Source organism: Gallinula chloropus (assembly GCF_964237585.1).
Source record: "Gallinula chloropus genome assembly, chromosome: 9".
Taxonomy (NCBI): domain Eukaryota; kingdom Metazoa; phylum Chordata; class Aves; order Gruiformes; family Rallidae; genus Gallinula; species Gallinula chloropus.
In genome coordinates this window covers 12,013,684-12,032,681 of record NC_140094.1, presented here as the reverse complement: position 1 = coordinate 12,032,681, position 18,998 = coordinate 12,013,684, and the positions used below count along the sequence as shown (strand labels likewise).

At 48.5% G+C, this 18,998-nt stretch overlaps 1 protein-coding gene across 4 annotated transcripts in view; it reads right to left on the bottom strand.

Annotated features, from left to right (window-relative positions):
- Positions 1-18,998, bottom strand: part of NTRK3 (neurotrophic receptor tyrosine kinase 3) — a 212,273-nt gene that overhangs the window by 147,533 nt on the left and 45,742 nt on the right. For all 4 annotated transcript variants that reach the window (XM_084267860.1, XM_084267859.1, XM_084267861.1 and 1 more), the window contains exons 4-6: positions 10,447-10,515; positions 3,017-3,174; positions 567-709 (exon numbers count right to left, since the gene is read on the bottom strand). In XM_084267860.1, coding sequence (XP_084123986.1) covers positions 567-709; positions 3,017-3,174; positions 10,447-10,515 — 370 coding nt within the window. The remainder of the gene's footprint in view (positions 1-566; positions 710-3,016; positions 3,175-10,446; positions 10,516-18,998) is intronic.

The window sequence follows — 18,998 nt, the reverse complement described above, 5'->3', positions numbered from 1 at the left end:
AGAGAAAACCAGACAGCAATCAGTGTCTGATGGCTTCTCTCCTCCCTGATCCTGCCTCCAGAAGCTGAGGATCCCAGTTGCACATAATTTGTGAGAGGGTCTGCAAACTCTAAGGACAACTAGGTTCTGGGTGAGAAGTGTTTTGTAAAATAGGAGGGGGAGAGTTGCAGCATCGTAGCACTGATGAACATGGCTTAGCTCCAGAAAAGCTTGCTTGGCTGCCTATTTCAGCTACAGCTGTTGCAGACATCTCTGTACATAGGTAGTTTCATTAGAGGAGACATGAATTAATTCAATTAGGAAGCACTAAAACATAAAGCTATCCTATCTTTACTTTCCAGCCAGAGACAGGAAAAGTTGCGTTCCCTTCAGGTAGTTCCCAGGTTCTCATGGGGATAGGGTATAGCCTCAATTTTCCTTTGGCTACAACCATTTCCCATTTCTCAAGGCAGTCTCCACCATCTCCCTGACGCTTTGCCCTGCATGCACAGACCTGGGGAACCCACAGCAGCTGCCTGGCCCTTGAACATTGGGCACAGGCAGCACTGAAGTCCTGATGCCCCTACCTGATGTGTGTTGATGGAATGGAGATCGGCCACCGTCCAGTCAACGTCGGGCAGCGGCGAGCCTGAGCCGTTGCAGGTGATGACGGCGTTCTCCCCTTCCCGCACCGTCAAATTCACGTGGCTCACACTGATCTCAGGGAGGTCTAGGAGAGTCAAACAGCAAGGTGCTCAGGTGTGGAGCAGCATTTGCTGCAGTCAGCCACAGGACACCCATGTGGACCCAGATCCCGCCAAGCTGTTTCCCAAGTTAGCCTCCAGCACCTTGGGATAAGTAGCAGGAGGCAACAGCATAGCCTTGCCCTACTAAGGGAAGGGGAGCTCTTGGAGATAGGGGGAAATACAGACGCTGGAGATGTGCCAGCTGAACAGAGCATCCAGTCACATTTAGATTGAAAAGCTGGGGTCCAGTTCTGGCTGCCCTTCCCTTCACACAGCCCCCACCTCCTACTCCCACAGGAGCTTCTCTCGAGGGCAGTCACTTGGGATGGAGAAGCCGCAGGTGATGGGAGAGGATTCAAAGTGTTCCCACATCTAGGGACAAGGCAAAGAGTGCCCCAGCACCCCAGGTGAGGAAAGTGTCCCTCTAATTTATAACAGAGGAGAGAAGATAGCCAAGGATGAATCCTCATAATAACTGTAGCTCTCCTAATAAAAGGTGCCCTTGCTCCTCCTCAGTGGTGTTAGGAAGATTCAATGATTTATGAAGGTTCTGATTTACACCACTTCCTTACTTGCCACCACAGGCACCAAATATCCTTGCAACATGAAGCAAGGCAGCCCTGCTTGCAAGAAGGCCAGGCAGCCCTTCCTACAGAGAAGAAACTTTCTGGGCTGTTCATAGGGGCAAACTGGGTAGGCAGGACTGAGGAGAACCAACCAGTGATCCCATCCCATCACTGGGCAGCAGCACCCATCACACCAAGCCAAAGCCATGGATGGGGATAAACATACGTTCATTGCCATTACAGAGTGATGCCAGGAGGAAAGCAACATCATACTGATTTTGGGGGGATGCCAGAAAAAAAAAAAAAAGGAGGCAGAAGTCAAGGCCTGGCAAAGCTGCATAGGTGGCAGAAAACAGTGGAGAGGGACATGTGAGGGAGACATACAGTCTCTCCAGCTTGAGCTGGTATCAAATATGACCACACCAAGCAATGCCAGCCCTCAGCACCAAAGGACAAAGACAAATGGGTGTTGTTACAACATCCCTTGAGTCATCCTAAAGCTTGAACAGATTCTTTTCTAGAGGAGAGCAGATCATCATAGCTCCCTGCCCTTCCAAGAGACCAGGAGATCAGAGGTGCTCACCCTGCACATCAGCACATGTGTTCCCCAACCAGCACGCTGCTGTCTCCTAGAGTCTAATACCACCTTTGACAGAGCCACCTCTCTTCCTGTCCCTGATCCCTAAGGACTTTTTTCCCCCACCCTAATCCTCACAGATTATTCTTGCCATGTGGGAAGGAAATTACAGCACTCTCTCCAATCTTTTTAGTTCATCCACATGTGGGCACGCTTTGGCCAATTTCCAGAGCTTAATAAAGGGACATTGTGAACTTGGATAAATAAATAAATAATGCAAATCCAAATGTACATGCTGTTTGTCTACTACTGCTACAAGAAGTAAACCGAGATTCCCAGAACAGAGGATGACTGTGAAGAAAAGAAAACCACTGGTTTTCCTCCTTTTTTCAGCTCGTGAGTTTGACAGCTGCTTGTGTATAGACAGTTTAATTGTTCTGCTGAAGGTACACCTCCTTCTCCTTACTCTGCAAGGGATGCTTTCCAGTAATGGCAATAGCAGAGCAAAAACTGACACCAAACAGGCAACTGATGTGCGAACAAGGTGAAGGAAAAAAAGGATTAACTATTAAACATGCCTCATGTTGCTCCTGAGGCCACTGGACTCTTTTTAAACATCAGCAAGAAGCAGAGAGAGAGATACAAAGTCACTCCTGACTCTTCCCTACAGACACAGGCTTTCAATTGGAAAAAAATAAAACAAGAGAAAAATCAAAATAGAGGTGTATTTCCTAAGAGTAATTACAAAAGATACAGTGGCAGTATCTTTTAACAATATACTGTCTCTAGGATTTGTTAGACAGAGGAAGAGCAACACAAAACACATCCTTTCTCAAGCCATCACATAGGCTCATCACACACACTTCGTTAAGCAATAGCATTTCAATGAAGGAAACCCCCCAAATCGCCCAATCCCTTCATACATGCAGAAACAGCAACCCCACATTTACCCAGATACTCTATTTTTAACCCATAAACTACACCAAATCAGCTTCAATCATCCTGTTCTTGATCTTGCAAGATGTGGGATCCTGCAGCACCAGGCTCCCCAAGCAAATGGTTGAGCCAGAAACGCCATAGAGGGCTGGCACCTCTCCTGGCACCCCCCTGCACCCAGCCCTGGGAGGCTGGCACAGGCTGCACCTTACCGCACTGGGTGATGTTCATCTCCTGCAAAGGGATGATGGCAGCGTCCATGTTCATGCAGTAGAGCTCCTGGTACTGCAGGTTCGCCTCGCCCTTCTCCTGCCAGAGCTGGATCCAGCGGATGTCGCAGCTGCAGTTAAAGAGGTTCCTCTCTAGTCTCCTATGGGCAGAGAGCACAAGAAAGTGGGGTGGGGAAAGATGACCAGGGCCATCACCTGGCTCTGGGCTCCCTGAGCAAGTTGGGCATCATCGGGGTACAACAGACCCCTCAGAGCTAAGGGAGAATCTCCTTCCATGCTATTTGCTTGGGGTCTTCTGACACCTATTATTCACAGTCTCCTTCATGGTTTCACAGAAGGTTTTATCTCTCTCAGGGCAGCATGTGAATACACACACCATCCTTCACTGCAACATCCGCACATCCGCAGCTCAGTCCCACACCCATCCAGACACACAAAACATTCATCCCTCAGCAAAGGAGCAGGGAGCTCCCCACTGCCCTAAAAATCATGTCTTACTTCAGCCAAGGCCCATATCCTGCTGGGCAAAGCATAACCCCAGCCCCCACAAGCACTGGCAGCTTTTTTCCCTGAGTACCTTGTCTGAACAGAGCCTCCTGGTGACCCAGGACATGAGCTAATGCACAGGGTATCATGCATTTTAATGAAACCAAGCAGCTCTGCACTGAGACCTTCCTGACCTGGCCAGGAGAAATAAAGAAAAGCACTGCCTTTAATGTACTTCATTTAAAACACACTTACACATAGTTTATGTACCAGGAATGTTTATTATAATTGATTTTCCAACCTATTAACCATTTCATTTACATTTTTAAAGCCCTGCAGCTCTCTGGAGATGGGAGGAGGGCAGGTGCCAGGAGGGAGCAGAACCCAGTGCTCATCCAGAACAGACCAAGCTAAACAAGTCTGGGCTGCCACAATAACTTGAGCGAAGCAGGAGATACAGACTGAACAAGTGTAATTTGTCCCCACATAACTGTGAAGCAAAACAAAGCAGGGAGCAGAGGAGCCAGCACTGCAAAAGGCAAGCTCAGTCACCCCAAAGCAGAAGGGTATATCTCTAAAGATGGCATGAAGCAACAGTTCAACATCTAGATCCTCATGTATGACAGGGGAAAGCAGTTTTCCTTGTCTGTTCCATGTGTTACTGCAAAATTCATGCTTGCTTTTACAAAATTAATTCCACCAACTAACAGGATTTGGAAACAAGCTCCAAACGGGCAGCTGCTGTTTTGTCAATACAGTACTGCAAAGGGAGAAGGAGAAGGGATCTTCTGGTAGCACCCAGGGGTGTTAAACCTGAACCCTAACGATGCCACCTCAAACCTTCTCATAAAACAAGATGCCATCTGACTTTTTTTTTTTTTTTAAGAGAAAGTACAGAGTTAAAACTTCATTCTGTAGCCTTTTTTTAGCTCATTCCTTTCCTGTCAAAAACACATAAACCTTTGCAAGACAGGTACAAGGCTCAGACACGCAACTCAAAGGCCAAAGCACTAAATTTAACAGACCAGAGCAGATTAGCACAGTGATTTGATGGGATTCAAACAATGAGGCATTCCCTGCATGCGACAAGGGGTACTGCCAGTGCCCCACACAGGCTTTCCATCCTCTTCAGCGTGGCCACAAATCCACATTCTTCTCAGGGTTTTCCCTGCTCCCAGCAGGACACGGGATAGCAGGTTGGTAAGAGCCATGGTTTCGGCAAACAGCAGCTCAGATAACTGGAGTTGTACCCTGGGATGCAGCAGGGAGCTCAGTGGCACCGGGACAGCAATTCTGCTCCATGGCAAATATCCTACAAAATGAGGCTGCTGAAGACAGTCGCTGTCCTAGCACTTAGGGACGGCTCTAATTAATGGGCAGCCCTTCCCTGCCCATTGCTAACTCATGAAGGGCCCTGAATAATACAGGAGCAGGTGGGCTGCAGGGCAGTACTCACCCACAACCTGCCCCAACATCAGTGATATAACTCACTTTAATCGAGACCCTCATAGGTGGTTTTGCATAATTTAACTCCCATCAGCAGCTGCACGTGCTGAGTGCCACCAGCAGCTGACATGGCACCGCAGGGAGGAGGGGCACAGATGAGTGCACTCATCTTCCAGAATGCCTTGACACTCAAGAGAAGCTCTCCTTCCTCGCTTGGTGCCTGCTCTGCCATGCTGGCCAGAGATACATAAGGATGTCCATGCTCATGTTGTCCTGCACCTGCCCAAAAACCTGAGCCTCCATTTATCTCCTCAAACCCCATCAGTTTTCCAGCCTCAGGGACTGCAGAGATCATTAGGAGATGCAGCTCCTTACAACCCTTCCTCTCGTAACTTCTGTAACACATCCCCACTACCCGCAACCCTCTGCTTGCTGAGATAAACACACCTTCCCTTTTCTGCTGAAAGCACCACCACCTTGGGCAACACAAGCTGTCCTTTGGTCTAAACCCACTGTTGGGCCACAATGCATCACCACATCCTGTTGGGACATCTCCCATCACAGCAGGAAGGATGAAAACTGGTACCAAAAGGCACAGCAGTACAGCCAAGAGGCCTTCATTGCAGTCATGTGCTTGATGGGTGAAACCACAGTGAAAAAGTAAGGCAAGGGTTTCCTTCTCATGAGATGCATCCAGCAAGACTTGCTCCAGAGAGAACAAGTAATCCCAAAGGGCATTTTTCACAGGTGTCCTTAGCCTGGAAGCGTTGCCAAAGCATTGCTTGGTTACAGGCCCTAGGGAGCTGTGTGTGCTCCCACACCTTCTGAAGGGCTCATTAAAACAGAAAACACCAGTGAGAAATCAGAAGTATTGCAGCCAGAAGCAAGCTGTGCGCTCTCTGCACAAGCAGAGCTGCTCTCTGCACTGAGGGGTTGGCCCAAAAAGGGACTGAACCTGCACACAGGCCAGAGCCATCCACCAGCCCCTTGCAAAGCACTGGCTTGCAGCAGGGTGTGCTCCAGCCAGAGCCCCTTCACAAAGCAGGCACACTGCAGGGCTCCCGCTCAGGACAGAGGAAAGCTGGGACAACTGTGCCCTGCAGTGTCTTTTGAGGGGACAATGACAGAGCTGAAACCCCAGAGCCATCCAAGCACCAAGTCAACTCTCCAGAGACAGCACTGCTGCAAGTGCTTGGGTGAGTCCCGCTTTGCTGCCTGTGGAAAGCTGTACCCATCACCTCCCAAAACTGCCTGGACAGCTTACACCAGGGTGGACCAGGGCTAGAAACGATGTCATCAGCAAACCAGTATGTACTGGGACATACTTCACAGACACACAGAGCAAGTTTTTTTTAAGCAGTTAGATGAGACACACACCCTGTCCCATGCCTCCCTGCTCATCACCTAAAACAAGGGCTGCCTGCAGCTAGAGCCTCTCAGAAGACAGTTGAGATCCTTGTCACACTTCTCCTGTCTGCTTTGATTCACATAAAACTGCTGCTGAGGCTTCATACACTTGAAATTAAAATGTTCCCCTACCTCAGGACTCGGACCGCCTCCCTAAGCTTGAGAACCAAAAAGCACCCAGCAGAGACAGAACAAACCTATTTTTGTCTTTCATTTCTATTTACATCCCAGAACCCAGCCTTCTCTTGGCAGTCCAGCCAGAATTGTTGTTTCCAAACCCCAGCCAGTGAGGGATGGGACAGAAAGGGAAGAACTCCAGGAGCAACGCGTGGCATCTGACGGCTGGATTAGTGAATGCAGAGAGCAGGCAAGTACCCAGTGCCTGGCTACAGCTCTATTAGTGTGACTGCTGGCGGCAGTAAGTTTATAAGCTAGAGGCACAGACAGTGTTAAGATGGACTCACAACATTAACAGAGACGCTGCTGTGCCCCATATCCCCACCAAAGCCTCTTCCTGTAGCATTGCAGAAATCCACTGCCGGGCAAGCTGGCAGGGTCTGGTGGTGTTAGAGACGCTGATGGTCTGGGCAGAGAGGCAAGATGTTCAGGACTACAAGGTTTTATACAACCAAAGATGTAATTGGATCCAGAGTCTTAGGTCTTTTCCGGGAAGGAATTTCTTGAAATGTCAGCCCTAAAGCTCTCTGAGGACATGACAAAGGAAGCCAAGGACATGACAGAGGAAACCAGCTGTGACTTCTGGATAAGAAAGGCTTTAAGTCCAATGTTTATGAGCTGTTGCATGTGTCAGATGCTTCCCGGTGCATACTCAGCTTCAGACTTAGGAGAGCTGTGCATACATTAGCCCAAGCCCCGCGAGTCAAGGTCAGCCCATGCTGTGGGAATTAGAGCTGGAGTTACTGGAAACCATTCCAAGCCTTGCTTCTGGCCAGGAGGAGAAAGATAATATTCTTTGGAAACATGCCTCATTTTTGCCATCCTCTCTTCAGTGAGTCAACACAGGAAAAGCTCAGCTCTATTGAACCAGAAACTCTGCTTTAAAGCAGTACCTTCCTCCAGAGCTTGCAATGCCTTCAATGCAGCCAGACAGCTGTTTCAAGCCCCAAGTTCCCATCCACCTGCCTGCTTTCATAGCATGGTATGATCTTCCCATTAGTCTTCTACTCTTTCCTCCTCCGTGTTCACTGTGAGTAGCTTTGTCAGGTCTCATGTTCCCTGGCAATCTCTATGTCACATCAGTTGTAGTTCCTCTTCTCCCAACACTCTCCTGGTGATGATCCTCCCATCGCTCTTCCTTCCCCTCCTGCGTGCTTTGCTTTGCTGCACATCAGTTTCGCCTTCAATACCTCCCCTCACCTCTGGATCCCCTATTGCTTGCTAGCACTGGGGTGCAATAAGGTGCCTTTGGTGAACTACTGCAGGCCTGTTTGTCCACCAGCACTCCCCATAGACCTAACTCTCTCAAGAAGAGCAGACTCTGTGTGCACCTGGGGTCCTCTGGCCTCTCCACAGCCCAGCACAAGTGCTGCTGCTCAGTCTGCCTTCCTCAGGCTTGTTGCCTCTGCATCAGTCTCTGATGATCAGTGCCGCCTCCCTTTCCAGAGAGTTTTGGCACAACTTCAAGTCCTTGGCTGATGTCAGTCTGCAACTCCCTTTCTAGCTTTCACCAGTGCTTCACACTCACTTTATGTGGGCCATGTATTCTGACTCCCTCCCAGATTCTGGAAGGCTCCTTGGAGCTCAGTGTGCCAAAAATCTGTCTTCTACTCACCCATCCTCTGCATTTCTAAAAAAAAATAATAAAAAAATACAGTATTTCCCACTTTTGTGCCTCCATTACTAATTTCTGCCTATCTTGGGGCTTTGCTTTTCCTCATCAACAGGTCCCATCACTCCAGCACTTAGGACCATGACCACCCCACAGCAGTTAACATATATCTTTACCTTAATTGCCAACATCTTTATGTGATTGATTATTCAGAGCCCACAGCTCAGGCTACAATTCCACCCTGTCTTTTCTTAAATCCAAAACGCAGCATAACAATTTCATGGCCCCAGGGAGGTCACCACAGGTACATCCCGCTGTCCTTTTAACACTGACATCCCAGCAGGTATCAGCCAAAATATCTTTCCTTTGGGGATGCTTTGGGGATCAGCATCACTGTGTTATTCTGGTACTGACTGCCCCACCTGTACTCATGTGGATGGGGAGTCCTTTGAGACAAGGAGCCCAGAGGGGAACATGTGTCAGGAAACACTAGTGACAGAGCAATCCCTCAGACAAAATAAACTTGACCAGACTCAACCAGCCAACAACTCAGACCCCACATGCATTTGTAGGTCTAAGCTGACCCAGGGGGCAGTTTGCCAAATCCCCTTTCACAGCATGATGGCAGGAGAGGTCTGGCCAAGGCTCCAGCCCTGAGCCTCCCAACGGGACACAGTGGACACCACACACCACATCAGTGCTTCTTTCCCACCCCATAACCTGTTCCTACCAACCAGCCCTGCCATCTCCCACATTTCTACCTGTATTACTTCTTTCATCAATCAGGGTGTTATCTCCAAGAAAACCACTCTGAGCACAGCTCCAACTGCAGCCAAGTAATTCATCTCATTCCCATTTGCCAGGCTGCAGAACACTGGCCCTAAATGACTCTGCTGACACCAACCAAAGGCCTTCCCAAGCACACCAGCTACCCTGTCAGGTTCACCATAGCAGGACAACACACACGTATTTCTTCAACAGATGAGACAATCATAGAATCATCTTGGTTGGAAGGGACCTTTGAGATCATCAGCTACACTTTGCTGCCCAAGCAGCAGCATCACAATTCCCTTTGTGCTTTGTATTGGTCCATTGAGCCTGACTTGGGCTGGCAGACCTGGGACACGCCAGAAGAAACAAAATATGACCAAATGAAACAAACCCACCCAAAACCAAGCTCCACTGGAAGTATTCCCATTAATCTGCAGGCTCACCATTACCCCAGGCCCTGCCAGTGCCTCTAGCTCAGGACTGCAGCCCCATTTGCTCCTCCACTCCCGGGTCTCTCTTGGGTAACAACCATCAATCTGAGTTTTGCCAGACGGTGCAGTGACAATAAGAAAAGGTCTAAGAATACAAATGACTCATGCTATTAAACTTGAAACCTGAGCCAGGCTTGAAAAATATTTAGAGCGGTAATCAGCGAGAAGACAAATTCCAAATTCAGCATTTTAACTTTGCAAGCCAGATTCCCCATCAGAAGGGCGTTTCTCTATTTTCAAATATCACTATTAGTATTTTTCATTTAACAATTTGACAGAAATAAAATACACTGCAGTAACACCGGTGATAACACACTTACTCCCACTTGAAAGACTGTCTTTATTCTTTCATAAGTCACTTCTAGCTTACAGCTCTATTGATCATCAGTGAGGATGAATGGAGCTTCCCAGGATCCTCTGGGACAAATCCTACATATATATTTTTTTTTATACCCACCAAACAACTATTTCTAAAATTCAACAAAACAGGTCACCAGGGCAACGCTCCATTGATTTCGTGTCCACTTATTCCTCAAGCACAACGCTGAATGCTCTATCAATAATTCAGCAGGCTGAAGGCCACCAGTGCCCCAGGAGAGACACTACCTCATCTCCCACATAGGAGTTGGGAGGTGCCTCGATTTCTGGAGAGCAAGGGTGTAATATAAAACATGACCATGAGCTAAGGAAAAACAGTTAGCCCTACCCTACAATAGATGAGATTTGAAAAGATTCACTCAAAATCTGGCCTAGTAAGTATTTCTAATGCATTCCCAGAGTTAGTCAACCATTTACTACCCCAAGCATGACTTGTTCATCATCCCTATGTTAATTAGCCAGCTGCTCTGAAGTTAAAAGTTCTGCTCCGATGCTCTCACACCCAAGAAACCCTCCCAAGGATGGTGCTGCCCACTGGACATGTAGGTAATCGTTCAGAGGCTTCCAAATAGCTCTATTTGGAAATCATTATTCCACTCAGCCTCCCCTCTTTTCCCAGGAGATACCTCCAGGGTGGGACTTACAGTTCAAAGAGTCGCAGGGTCTGGAAGAGTTGCCATGATAGGGTGGTGAGCCGGTTCCCAGAGAGGTCTCTGAAAATTAACAAGAGAAAAAAAAAGTCACGGTAAATAATTCCTCCTGCACGTGGCCCTACTGCCTCCACAGAGCTCATCATCCTCCTCTACAGAGAGCCTGTGAAGCAGTTTAGGACACAAGTTTAGATTTCCTAAATAGAGATTTTAATGAGGACAAACCCAAGTGGAAGTTTCTTATTTTACTTAGATTTTTTTCCCAGTGGTGATTGGGGGGGAAATGGTTTATATTGTGCCACTTCAGGAGAAAAAAAATAATTTAAAATATCCAAACACAGCAAGATTTATCCAATTCTTGCCCATGAATCTGAAGCTCAACCAACCATAAACAGAAAGAACAAGTCTAATTCCATACCTTGAACAAAAAATTAAGTAGAAGCATTGTAGTAAAAATAGTAACAGTCAGGTTAAACTGACAGCATGATGATTACCCAAGGTGTTCTCATATGATCAGCAGGAGCTGCGCGCTTGAAGTGCCCCGCTATGGCTGTGTTGTTTGCACCCAAGGGTACCACTGCTACAGCAGCCAACAGCTCCCCATCCCTCTCTCCATCTGCCCAAACTTGCAAAAACATAAATCTCATCTATCTGGAAGAGCTTTGCAACCCAGCAGATATCACCTCTTCAGCTGAAAGCCAGAGCGGATAAAGGAATACAGAAGCAAGCAGAGAAGTACTAAAATCAAGAGAGAAGAAACATGTTTGGGGCAGATGAAGCAGACAGAAGACAAAGAAAGAGAAAATCCTTGGGTGAGAAGATGGCAATGAAATCACTTTCAGTAGCAGGCAGCCCTCTCAGGGACACCGGGCCAGCCTGAGAGCCACCAACCAAGAGACCAGCTCATGGGTGAGCAGAGGGATGGGTGGTCACAAGCCCTAGCAGAGACCCAAATCCTCCCATGTCTATGCTGGCCCCCAGAAAACACAGGAGGCAGTACCTCACATCTTCTGCTTAAACCAACCCTGTCCCAACCAGCTCCCTCCCTACCTTGATCCACCCAAGCAGGCTGTGAGCAGGCAGGGCAGCTTGGTGCAGGGCTGCAGATGCCCTCCTGTGTCAGCCCTGCTTGCTGGGAAGACCGACAAAGGGACAGTGGCACAAACCACCTGGAAGTTCATTCAACTCTTGGCTGACCAGAGAGGAGGTACAGGATGATATGGCACAGAGGTGACAGTGGGCAGCCCAGCCGAGCCAGGATCAGCCAAAAATCAGTTTCACTTGCAGAAGTGAGCTAAAACCAAGACAGCGAATCCCAGACTCCTGCCAGTGCAGGTCCAACGGGGATTTGGGATGAAAGCATCATTTGCCACCTTATATCAAGCAAAGATACAGGTGTGGCAAGTACAGATAAGGGCATAGTCCAGCTGTCCAGGAACCAACAAGGGAAACACAACTCTGGTCCTGTCCCACCCGCCACCAAGCAATGCTCTAAAGCCCAAAACCTCACAGTTACGAGTGGGAGCTGCTGCAGCTCAAGCAGCAAACTGTCATCCCAAAGGCTCTCCAGAAGCCTGGCAGAAGAATAAGCCCAAACACCATAATGGCACAGTGCTGCATCATTAAATTCTGGCTCTGCTTCGCATCAGACTATCCCGCTGCGAAAGCCACAGCAAACCACAGGTACCTCATTTCACATGACTAAGATCCCACCATTCCTATGGCTGTAGACAAACTGCTTCCAGTCTCCGGTAAAGTTTAGAAAAGCAGCAAAAAATAGCAGGTGAAGCTAAGCAGGGGAGGGGGAAATATTGCAAAACTCCTTCTTTCATCCACCCCAGAGCACTGAGCACCTGGAAACTTTGCAAAGACAGATGAAAAGTAGGAGGGGAAGGAGCAGCTCGCTGCTACTGAAAAGCAAGACAGTAAATTCCCTCCCCCAACACAAGGAGAAAAAGGAAGCGTAAAAGGGGATGCATGAGAGACAGCAAGATGTGGGAGAGAGGCAGAGATGCAGAGGAGGGAGTGAATCTCGCTGGAATGTCCTTTCTCAAAGGTCATGTTTTGCTACATTAGGCAAAAATGTCAAGAGAAAATTGGATTCTGAAAGAGAAGAGAAAAAAACAACAGGCTTTCCACGCAAATAAGGGAATCAAAAATAGCATGATCGTGTTATTACAATTTAGGACACAGAGAGATGGAGAAAGGAAACATCATCACTAATGCAAGGAGCTTTGCCAGGCAGATGTGCTCCGCTTCTCGTATCATGCAGTCCCTGGAAACCAACTCCTACTACCCTCTTCCCTCCCCCAGACACAAAACCACAGCAAGCACAAAGCAAAGAGGAGATGGGTCTTCACTTGTACCCATCTGGCAGGAGAGTGCTTTCAAAGGGCACAGCTGGTGTCCGATCAGTCCTGACCATCGACTTCTGCAGGTCTGGTTGGGGGGGACATACACCAACGGCTCAGTTTCAGATCATCCAAGACACACAGAGGGAGGATCACGTTTGTTGGACACAGACGCCTTGGACACTTCAAAATGTCAGAAAGGTCCATGCAACGGACCCAGGCAAAGGTCTCAGATCTCAGCAGAGACAGAAAGGGGCTGCACATACAAACACACATTAAAAATACACCATTTCAGCCACAAAGCCAAACACTCCAAAGGTCAGAGATGCCAGGGCTGAGTTTCCACGTGGAAAAGGTAACATCTGCCAACTTCTGTCACCAAAGATACAGAGCTCCCACAGAAAAGCCTCACTGCACAGCACTGGTTTCTCCCCAGAACAGACCCTTCCCACAGACCAGATGGGGCAGGTTTCCCAGGGAAGACTGTATGTGATTGTGCAGTTAGACAAGGTATACACACAGGGAGATTAAGTTATGGCTCCACAGGTGAAGTTCTGATGCTTTGTAGATCCTGTTCAGTGCTTGTGAGGTTCCCCCCATGCTAACACCATTGTTTGCAGCAGCTTGAATCCCCACCCTCCTGCACCCCTGGGCACACAGTACCAGGTCTGTCCTTCCCAACCCATTTGCCTTCAGCCACTTTTCCCCAGCAGACTGAACCACACTATCCATTGTTCTCCAGGTATTCCTGAATACTTCTCAGCCCTGATTTCCTCATCCATGCCCATATTGCCTATGAGATGGGAAGATTTACATCTTCCCATCCAGTCCAACAAGACCATCACTCCTTATCTCCTCTATATGCTCCTTTATAAAACTTCTCCCCCTCCAACCAGATCAAGAGCCATTCTACTCCCATAAGGAAACATCCCAGACTAAAATCAAGTCTACCAAGCAGGATCTGGCCTTTAACAAAATTTCTTCCCCTCCACAAAAGGAGGCTGCAGGTACTGTAACAGAAACATCACCATTCTAGCTTGGAAAAAACAGTCCATTTTCCCTCTCTCCTGTACACTATCTCAAACACCTGAGCAGGGTTTATTCAAAAGTGGGATGAAATAGTAGTAATTTTAAAAAAATAAATTCATCCAGGAGCAGACACCCAGCACAGAAAACTTCAGCCTGAGCAATTAAAATTTGGCAGAGTTATAGGAAAGTGGAAGCAGTCCTGTAGCAGAGCGTGCCAGACAACCTTTCTAACAGCCTGTGCATCAGCTCCACCTGTAATAAAATATGGCACATCATGTGTCGATGAAACACAGGGGGAAGGAAGCAAAACACCTTCCATGTGTATTTCTCAGCAGCAAACAGGAACCTGTCTTTTTTCAGGGTAGATCTGCCATCAATGTTCCTGGAGCACGTTCAAACTGCTTCTTTGCCGTGGGACATTTTCTCTATCACTCACAAGATGCTATTTTCCACACAGAGTCTTCAGAAACAGCTGCTAGTTCCCTTTTTGCCTCTGGAGCAGGTTTCAAAGGAGTTGTGTGGGGGCAAGTGATTGGATGGAGCCCACCTGGACCAGGTACAGGGCAGCAAACACCCAAACCCACTTGTGACCGAGGCTCAACACCACTTCACTCTCCTCCTGCCACAGTGGCCATGCTCCTAAGCCTCTTGCTTTGCATGTGGGTCACCATGTCATAGCCCCACCAACCTTTTCCACCAGCAACACCATGCATGCCTCAAAGGTGGGACACCATCACTGAGTGACAGCAAAGTCCCAGTTCTCTCTCTTTCTCTCTCTCCATCCATCCTCCTCCTGGACTTGAAAAGAGGTGAATGGACATGGGACAAGGGAGGGCTCTGGATCCATGCAGCCCAGGACAAGTGGACTTTAGTGCAAGAAGAGATTCCATGTTTTCTCTTCCCTCAATTACCCAGCAGTCAGAAGTGTTTCCACTATTAAAGCCATTTTTATTCAGCTAAATTAAGCCAGATGCCTCATTAATGACACCAACAAGCAGGAGCCCCTGTAATTAAACTGTAAGCTACATTATGCAGTTCAGTCCAATGCAATGGCTGAAATGCTGCTGCTGGGGAGGGACTCTCCTGCCTGTACCTCCTCCACACATCTCCATCCTCCAACTCACCCCTATTTCCAACCCGACACATTTACTCCTTCACGAGAGAAGTTTTTCACACATTTTAATAACATGGTGCCAGCTCTGATAATCCTGATCCAGGGGGGTGGGATTAACTGCACAGAGCAGCTGGGGCTGAGGGAGCATCAGCAACTGCCTGGCAGAAACGAGAGGAGAGAGGCACATCCCCAGCTGCAGCCCCCAGCGCTGAATACGCCGGTGGCACCACGTGGGATTCCCTTAATATCCCTTCTGCTCTGAGCACAACGGGTGCTTCCATCATCTCTCAGCTCACTGCAGCCTTGGCTGGACACTGGTGGCCAAAGTGTCAGCAGCTTCACATGCTGTTACAGATGTAGGGGTGGCTCCATTTCTGCAAACTAACTGCTAAAGCTTTGGATCTGAACCAGAAAAAATGCTGGAAAGTCACTCTGGGGCTCGCTCGTCCCTGCCAGATAACTCCAGTGACCTCCAAAAGCAGTGTTACACTCCCCATCGTCCGCCCTGCCCTCCCTTTCCCCCTCCCTCCTTTTCCTGTTTAGTAAGCAGCTTTGCTCATTAAGGGAAAAAATGTACTGTCCTCTCTTAATGAATGTGCTAAAATTACCCCAGCAAGTCCCAGAAGCTGTGGCCATACAGACCTCCCCACACATCAGGCTCCGCAAATATTCGACTCAGTGGAAGCCTCCAGGAGCTCAGCACAAAGCCCCAGCAGGATGCATTTGAGATGGAGCCCATCAGAAGCACTGGGCAACGAATGCCAAATGCACACAAGTCTTGTGTGCCCAGAAAGTGGAGTTAGAACAGGACACAGTGTTAAATCAATCAGCCTGAGATGCCAGCAGTTCTGTTTATGTGCCCTGTCCGGACTCAGAACACTACAGAGGAGCAAGACAGTTTACAGAGGTCCTCCAGCCATGGTCTGGCATTACTTGCAGTCCAGTTCTGCATCTCAAGCAACCCCTTAACATCCATCACTCAGGTCACTACTGATCCCAAAGACAGCAAAAATCAAAAGTCTTCTGAGGTTCAATCTTTGTGAGTTTGCACAGCACAACTCCTTTCTCTTGGCCACAGGTACCATCCTGTGTCTTGTAAGGCAAGCATCACACAGCATCTTCCATCACACTATCATCTCATTCCCCCCAAAATCATTTCTTGCTCTAGGGCTAGAGCCAGAATTGGCAGTAACTTCCCAAACAAAAAGCATCCTGCATCAGACAAGAGCAAGAGACCATCATCAGTGACACCTAAGAAGAAACACTGCACTATCCCTGGAGGTGTGATGCCAGAGGAGGAGCCACCAACTCTGTATTTCCCAGTTGCACAACTTTGATTCGTAAAATCCCAACTGTCACTGAAACAGGGCTGAGGGAGGTGGAAGGGGCTGGTCTCCTGCATTGTTCTTTAAACAATAGCATTACAAAACAGAAGTTGCAGAGCAACTGGGAAGGCATAAGGCACCACGCCCCCAGTCACAGGGCTCCCACGGGCGGGTGCCAGCAGCACATCTGCCCCACGCCTCTCCTCCTACTGCCTCTGCCAATGCAGCAAGCCATCTCCTGCTGTTGCCTTCATCCCAGCCTATCCCAAAATACTTTAAAGGCCATTTTAAAGGCCATCTCCAACCCCATGACACTTCCACACCCTCCAAGTCATCTCTTCTGAGGCATCTTCCAGCTGCACAAAGCTTTGTTTGAAGACAAATCACCCCTCACAGAGCTTGTTGTTGCTCACAGTTTTGGTTCAGTACACGGTACAGATGGGAGGCCACTGCCAGATGTGGGTAATATGGTCTCCTATGCTTCGAGGCAGATCAGATGCAGGGATCTGGCCCTCTGGACTACATTCATCTCCCCCTTGCTGCGTGCAGTTTCCACTGCTCTCCTCCACAGACATCTGGGCTCTCAGAGGACTCGAGGAAAGGTTAAAAGCTGGGTCAGCCCTGCAGTTGCTTTCCCTTTGCCTGCCAGCTTTCCTGCAAGGCAGAGTCCAGCAGCTTCCACAGAACATGCCAGTCTTCTGCTCAAAGAAAAGAAAAATCAACCTTCAGCATGCAAGAGCTCTTCCCCATGGCTGCCCTCATGCAGCTGAGATGTCCTCAGGGCTGCTCTGGCTCCATCCCAACTCTTCTCTTCCAAACTGTAGTAATTTTAGACCCATTAGGACTGGAATATAACTGTAGGCTGGGCTTTTCTCCTGCTCCAGCACAGAGACATAATGTTGGAGATGCTTGCGGATCAAGAACAAGGGTTGCCAGCTGACAGCTCCAGAGAGGGGTTGGGTTTATACTGCTAGTTTTCTTCAAATTGCATGTTTCTTTGAGCTAGGAACAGAGAACAACTGGGGAATACATCCTACTCACAGGTTTCCAGTGGACCCAGAGCAAACCCAGTCGCTACGTGCAGGAGAAGAGAGCTCTGTGTCACACCAAAGCACAGCTCAAGGAGACAGTGCAGGGAGAGCCATGCCCAAAGGACACTTCCCAGAATCTCCTAGTACATGGTGACACCAGACCCCAAACACATACCCTTCCAGGCTCCTGTGTGTGTTCCACCATTTCTCCCTAGAATACACTGAAGCAGCTCAGGAGGCACCAACCCAGCTGGGACATCACCCCAAATGCATGGGAAAGCACTGGGAGAGCTGGACATGGTCCATATGAGCACCTCAACCACAACACATTGAGCCCAGAGCTGCTGGGGCAGGGTCTGGTCCTCACACTCCCTCCTGAACTAGGGCTGTACCCTCAGCTGTTAGAGGGCTCTTGCTTCAGATGTGTGTGTGTGTGTATATATATATATATATATTAAAATAAATCAAGTCTTCACCTACTTGAATGCCCAGAAATCAATGAGCCCTGAATAATCTCAAACACTGCTCTTGCAGAGCAGTAGTAAAGACAAAACAGCTGGGCCTGAGCACCCCTTTCCTGCCTTGGGAAGGGGTGGCAGAGGCTGCAGTGGGATGGGACAGGACCAAGGGCTCTGCAGGAAGGGGTACAAATATGAATATACATACGCACACACATATATGTATCTCCCAGCTACAGCAAAACAACAGGGCATAAGGCAGGCTAAGCTCTCAGCAGACATTGCTAAATGGTTTCCAATTAATTAACTGATTACACGATAGAACAGAAGGGGATTCAAGTGAGTGCTGTTGACCTTTAAGAATAATTAATATCATCAGGATCGCAAAACTCGTCCAAGAAAAATAATTAGAAAGATTCTAATATTGCCTCCAAAGCCACGTCGAAGCAGGAGAGGAAGATTCTGGTTAATTCAGAGGTGCCGTTCCCAAGTATTTGCTAGCAAACCCATTTCTCCCTTACACTTGCTACCCCTGCAGAGCTTACATACATGCTGCTTCCCAGTCAACCCTTGCTCTTCTCTTCTCCAGATCCATTTTCCTCATCACCTTTTCCACATGTCATCGCCTTTCTGTTCTATTTCAACCTTTTTTCCAAATTACTTCTGGCTCCAATCCTTTCTTGCAACCCTTTCTCTCTCTCCAAACTGGTCCCTGTCCCTCCCACAGCCACATCCCATTCCCTGCTCATTTTTGACCATTCCTGAGCTCTGTCCTCTGCCTTCCTGCACTTCAGGAAGGAGCCCTGGTCCTTCCATATAACGTGGATCCATTTTTTCCTCCAGTCACCACTGGCAGCTTCATCAACTGACAGAAGGCAAGCACTGCATGTAATCCCCAAGAAGCCCCTCCCTGTTTCTCTTCATCCTTCAAATCCTGGCTGGTCTGGGAAGCGGATGCAAGAGATGCACAGCAGCAGGAGAAAATGAAAGATGGGGAACTTGTGACTCCCTTTTCTCTCATTACACTCACCAAGCACGTGAATACTCCCACCTCACTATATTTTCCTCGCTTCTCCTTTCCCAGTTCACTTGGCCCACAGGTCCTGCCTGCGTGGGAGAGGGGCTGGAAAGCTACTGAGCCAAGCAGGAACTGCAGTGGCAAGCTTCACAGGGAAGGTCGCTTGAACACACTGGGAGGGAGGCTGCATGAGCAGCCAACATTTCTTGTGAGGGAAGCG